At 52.1% G+C, this 5436-nt stretch overlaps 1 protein-coding gene across 1 annotated transcript; it reads right to left on the reverse strand.

Annotated features, from left to right (window-relative positions):
• Positions 1-307: 307 nt before the first annotated feature.
• On the reverse strand, positions 308-5436 carry GDF2 (growth differentiation factor 2). Its single transcript, XM_054435814.1, has 2 exons — positions 4876-5436; positions 308-3054 (listed from the first exon to the last, which is right to left on the reverse strand). The coding sequence occupies exons 1-2, from the start codon at positions 5219-5221 to the stop codon at positions 2111-2113; spliced, it is 1290 nt and encodes a 429-aa protein (XP_054291789.1). The 5' UTR covers positions 5222-5436; the 3' UTR covers positions 308-2110.

The raw sequence follows: 5436 nt of genomic DNA on the forward strand, positions 1-5436 counted from the left end.
CAGGGTGCACACACATCACTCACCCCAGGGTGCACACACATCACTCACCCCAGGGTGCACACACCACATCATTCACTCCAGTGTGCACACACATTACTCACCCCAGTGTGCACACACCACATCACTTACCCCAGTGTGCAGACACCACCAACCTGCATCCGCCCAGCCCTGAGATGCTGCCTTCCCCTCCCCTCTGCCTCCTTAGGAAGGGGAGGCCCATCCCAGTGGGATCTGGAGGGTGGGGTAGGCAGGGTATGAGTCTATAGGGTCCTCAAGATCGGGTCTTACATTCAGGAGGGGCTGCAAATTAGACATTTGACTTTATTTCCGAGTGAAATTTTCAGGCAGGCACAGAAGCACACCACCAGGACTGAAAGAAGATGCTCAACACCCAACTTGGAATAGCATTGTCATAACACACTGCCCGGCATGTAGCAGAAATTCATATTTTCTCTAATGCCAGTAATTAAACAAGAATGTTTTGTTGTATTTGTGTGTTAAAGTTGTTCATTGGTTCCATGTAAACATTTAACATAATGTTTTCCCCACCCCCCACTTTTTTTTTAAATAAATGGGAGCTTCAACCACAGGGAAAGGCCCTGTCCTCTCTAAGCCTCCCCTAGGCCCTGCTCTGGCTGGAGGTCAGAGGGCCATAGGTGCACTCTTCACCACTTTCAGACTCTTCCTCATACCGCCCGGCTCCATGTGTGGCCAGGAGAGTCAGAGGAGAGGGTGAAACACAGAGCAAATGGAAGCCTTATCCTCCCTTGGGTTCGGGGATGCTGAGTCTGGTCCCACAGTCCAAACCCAGGCAGGGCACTGGGACGCACATGACTCAAGAGAGCCGTCAAATGCAGGCAGAGCCAGTGATCGCCGATAAGGACTACAGCTCTTCCGAGGCTGGGAGGCCTCGCCCAGGAAGGTTGGAGTCTTGTCACTTGAGGACATGTCATCAAGGAATAAAAATAGGTATGTTTCAAAGACCAAAGCCAGAGCACATTTAATTCCAACAAATTCAAATCCAGGCCCATCTCCTATGGGGTTGTCGCTGGGGGGCACCCTGGGCACCGCATGCGGGTGAGCTGGCTATGCTGAGTAACTGCAGAGGTGCTGGCCACAGGCTGCCCCATCCCTCAGGGGAAAGTGTGCCCGGCCCTCTCAAATGGTCACATGGTTTCAGTCCAGGGACAGTGAATGGCCCTGTGTGCACCATTGGCCGTGGGAGCACTGCACCAGGGGGTCAAAATAGCTCCAGCCACAGTGTATCATGCAGCCCACAGGGCTGCTGTCCTGACCTCTCTCTCTATCCTGCAGTTGGCCTGGGGTTAGTTTTTCAGTGCCTCAGGGGTGATATTAAAAAGCATTTGGCCGCTGAGTGAGCACTGGCAACAGTGGCCAGACCACGCCTTGTATGTGACAAGCAGCCCAGTCACACCTGTGACTGATGGGCCTCAGCCTGGCCTGGCCTCAACACTCCTGGGCTCCCAATGTCTCACTGCTCTTTAGCTGGAGAGGATCTGCTAAACTGCAGCGGGGCACTTGGGAAGATCCTGGGCTTTGGTGTCCCACAAATCTGAGTTGGAATCATGCCATTGACCAATGCTACTTGATCTGTTTGTGTTTTGTGTCTCTAAATTGGAAGCCATGCCCCTCTAACTGGGTTGTGGAAAATAACATGCAATGATGGGTGTGGCACTCAGCCTTCTCCTTCCCTCTACTCCCCAAGGGTTTTGGAGTGAGCTGGCCTCCTCCACCTCTGACTTCCATCAATCTCTGCAGTCACCTGCCCACCTGTGCTCCTCTGGCTCACTGCTGTTGTTTTCTGCTGACTCTGGATTATTTTTCCCCCTGTCTCCTTTTCATCACCTCCTTGCATCCCAACAACCCTCCCAGGCTTTCCCGTTGTGCTCAAATCCCCATTTCCTTAGCCTTCCCTGGCAGTTGAGCTCAGTGGTGTATGCTTTGGGTGGGGGGTGGGGAGGGAGAGCAGGCTCCCTTTCCTCCTCCAGGCTGGCATGCAGATTGAATCAGTCCTTGTTGTGCCCAGGGGGATGCAGGACCTCTCATGTGGAGCCCCTTTGGCCTGCCTCCCCAGCCCCGCAGGCAGATACTACCTGCACCCACACTCTGCCACGCTCATGCCCTCGTAATGGTACTTGAGGGTGGGCACCCCCATGTCATCCTTGTAGAGGACGGAGATGGGGCTCAGTTTGGTGGGCACACAGCAGGCCTTGCCCACCTTTGTGGGGAACCTGAGATGCACCAGGGTCTGCACGATAGCGTGTTTCGTCGGCGTCACATCGTCAGCCAAGGGGAAGAAGCAGCCGCCCTTACACTCATAGGCTTCGTACTCCTTGGGTGCGATGATCCAGCTGTCCCAGCCGATGTCCTCGAAGTTTACCCGCAGGGAGGTCTTTTGACAGTGGCTGCCAGCCCCGGCGCTCCTTTTCCGCCTGGCTAAAGTCGACCCTGCAGCCACGTGGCCATCCGTGTCCTCCTCGTGGCTGCTCTCACCTGCCTCTGTGGAGCCGTCCTTGGACAGCTTCTTGAGCACACTCTCTTGTTCATGGCTGATCATCTCCCTCAGCTCCAGCCTGGTCTCCTTGGTCCCGCTGCTGTGGTCATTGGAGAAGACGACAAAGAAGGGCAGGTTTCTGGAACCTGGGGGGACATTGATGTCCAGCGTGTCGCAGCCCTTCCTGTGGCTCTCCACAGTCACTTCCAGCTTATTTTTGCTCTTGGTGGAGTCGGACCGGACCCAACGCTTCACAGCACTGGACACTTCCAAGGTCTCCCAGCCCTCATCCTGAATGTCCTGGGACACCAGGAAGGTCTTGGTCTCTGCAGCACTATCCCAGGCATCTGTTCCATCCAGAACATCATAAATGACCACGCTTCCTTTCAGGTCGTGAGAGGGGTCCACGTGATTTTGACAGGAGACATAGAGTCGGAGCTCAGCTCTGGTGATCTGCTCGTGCCTCGGAATGGAGATATTGAAGAGCAAGATATGCTTTTGGAAGGGGAAGTCCTCCGTGGCAGTTATGGAGATGGCATCTGAAATGCAAACACATGTGGTGGGCATCTGCCGGAGGGTCTGTTTCCATGACACTGAAGCTGAGTCTCAGGGTTTAGACAGAAGAGCATCTGGGATAACAATTTTGGTCTGTATTATCTCTATTTGGTTTCACCCAAGCCCTTAAGGTATAAGAGTATTTTGAAAGGTACACTTAAGATCTTCCAAAGGAGATGCCTCCAATTGGGATTGACAGTTCCTACTGTTCATTGAGCATCTACTATGTGCCAGGCATTACACTGGGAGCTTTGCAGAATACATTTCACCTTAATCCTCTCACTTACCCTGGGAGGATCTAATTATTATTCCACGTTTGCAGATGTGGAGACTGGGATTCAAGGCAGTTAATTGCCAAAATGCATACAGCTAGTTGAGTATTCTGGGACTTACTAGCACACAGCTAGTGAGTACATAAAGAAAACAGAAAAACTCACTGTCAGATCCTGAATGAAGATCCTGAGTGTATGAATTTAAAGGAGAGATCCTGGGTGGGGACAGTGAAACCCCAATATTAAGATGTTATCAAAAATCTCAGCCTCTAAACAGTGTATAAATCATTTGAAATTGTAATTTCCAAACAAAGCGAAAGTGGATAATTGGTTTTAGTGTTTCAGGAACAAAATCTATTAGCTTCAATTGTTTTGTCACGTCAAGCAAAAATGGGGCTTGCCTTTTAGCCACATAGTTATCTCGATATCCCATTTATCCTGGGCTGACACTTGGTCATTAGCACGCTCCTGCTATACCATGGCTGGTTCACAGACAGGGAAAAGAGGTTGCATTTTTTGAGCACTTGCTATGTGCCCACATGTGTGGAGACCCTGTGCTATAGGGAAACCTAGCTGGCAGATTTTGAAGTGCCAGTCCTGCCTCTGCAGACCGGTTAGGTCTGGCCTGGGTGTGGTATGGAGCCAGGCCCCTTAGCCATTTGCAAGTCTCAGACCCAGGAAGGGAGAGGCTCTGTGCTCCTGGACATTCAGAGGGAGACAGCAGCAGCAGCAGGAAAAGCCGGCTGTGCAGGCAGACAGGCCTGGGTCAGAATCCAGCAGCTTAACACTTCCTAGGTGACATGGGTGGGTACCCTTGGTGGCTGCAAGCTTTGACTGAACAGTTTCACTCTTCAGAAACATATTTCCCCTGCATCATGTGAGCTTGACTGAGTTAGGACATAGGTCCTAGGTCCATGTTTGTTATCTTCTAGTCCTTCTAAATCAGATATATTTCTATTTAAAAACAATTAGGTTCTCTTCCAACACTTCTCTGTCAAAGAATTTTATCTGATTTTTAAAACCCTTTCACAAGAAAGGAATAGATGTGCTTTGAAAGTTTAAAAATATACCAGTTAGTTGGAGGTGAAATAGATTGTTCTGTTCTGAAGTAAGAAGGGGACAGGAAGGGAAGGGGGAAAGGAAGAGAAGTGAATCAGAGGGGAGAGACGGAAAGAAGGGGAGAGTAAAGAGAAGGGGTGGAAAAAAGGGAGCTGGCATCCCTGTGCACCTGCTGTGTGAAATGTGGCACACAGCCTGGGGAAGGTGAATCCTTCAGAGCAGAAGCACTGAGTAGAACTCTCAGTGACCATGGAAATGTTCTGCAGTCTGCACTGCCTGATAGGGAAGCCATTAGCCACACATTTGAAAGGAAGCTGGTGAGGCTAAAGAAATAAGTTTTAATTTTATTTCTTTGTAACTAATTTAAATGGAAGCTTGAAGAGCCTCCTATGGCCAGCGGCCTCCACCCTGGGGAAAGCAGCTGTGGACCTGTGAGTCCCACCCCAGCGCGCATGGTGCAAGCGGAGACCCTACCTTCCATGCTGAAGCTCCGCACAATGTTGGACGCTGGCGTAGTCGACTTATCGGACGTGTACCTGTTGTACAAGTCGATCATGTACTGCGGCGGCTCCACCCTGGTTTTGTCCTGCGAAGGGACCCCACTCAGGTTAAGGCTGCGCAAGAAATCCACCTTCACGTTCTCCAGAAACATCTTCAGGTTGAAGGTGTGCTCCGGCAGCCCACCTCCAGGCACCCCCAGTGGGCTGTGGGCGTTTCCCCCAGCAGACCCTCGTCCCCAGCTCTGCAGTGGCTTCCCCTGTAGGGAGCCAGCCAGCAGGGACAGCAGGGGCAGGGCCACCCACAGTGCCCCAAGACACATCTTAGGCCAGCGCAATCACCCAGAGAGGAGACTGCAGGCGGCCGTGCTGTGTTAGCGGGCACGGGGAGGAGCCGGGAAGGAGCTGGCCGGCATCTCCCTGCTGTTTGCTCTGAAGGAACCGTCCTGGCCAGCGCCCACTCTCACCCGCCGCCGGGCTGGATTGTCCTCCACTTGTGCTTATCTGGTCCTCGATGCCGCGCTCCGACGTCTTATCT

The sequence above is a fragment of the Pongo pygmaeus genome, chromosome 8, assembly GCF_028885625.2.
Source record: "Pongo pygmaeus isolate AG05252 chromosome 8, NHGRI_mPonPyg2-v2.0_pri, whole genome shotgun sequence".
Taxonomy (NCBI): domain Eukaryota; kingdom Metazoa; phylum Chordata; class Mammalia; order Primates; family Hominidae; genus Pongo; species Pongo pygmaeus.

Bases quoted from the DNA above. Each gene is read 5' to 3' on its own strand.
- GDF2 (XM_054435814.1), bottom strand. From the start codon at position 5,221: ATGTGTCTTGGGGCACTGTGGGTGGCCCTGCCCCTGCTGTCCCTGCTG. The intron at 3,055-4,875 runs GTAGGGTCTCCG...TTTGCATTTCAG, and splicing joins GCGGAGCTTCAGCATGGAAG to ATGCCATCTCCATAACTGCC.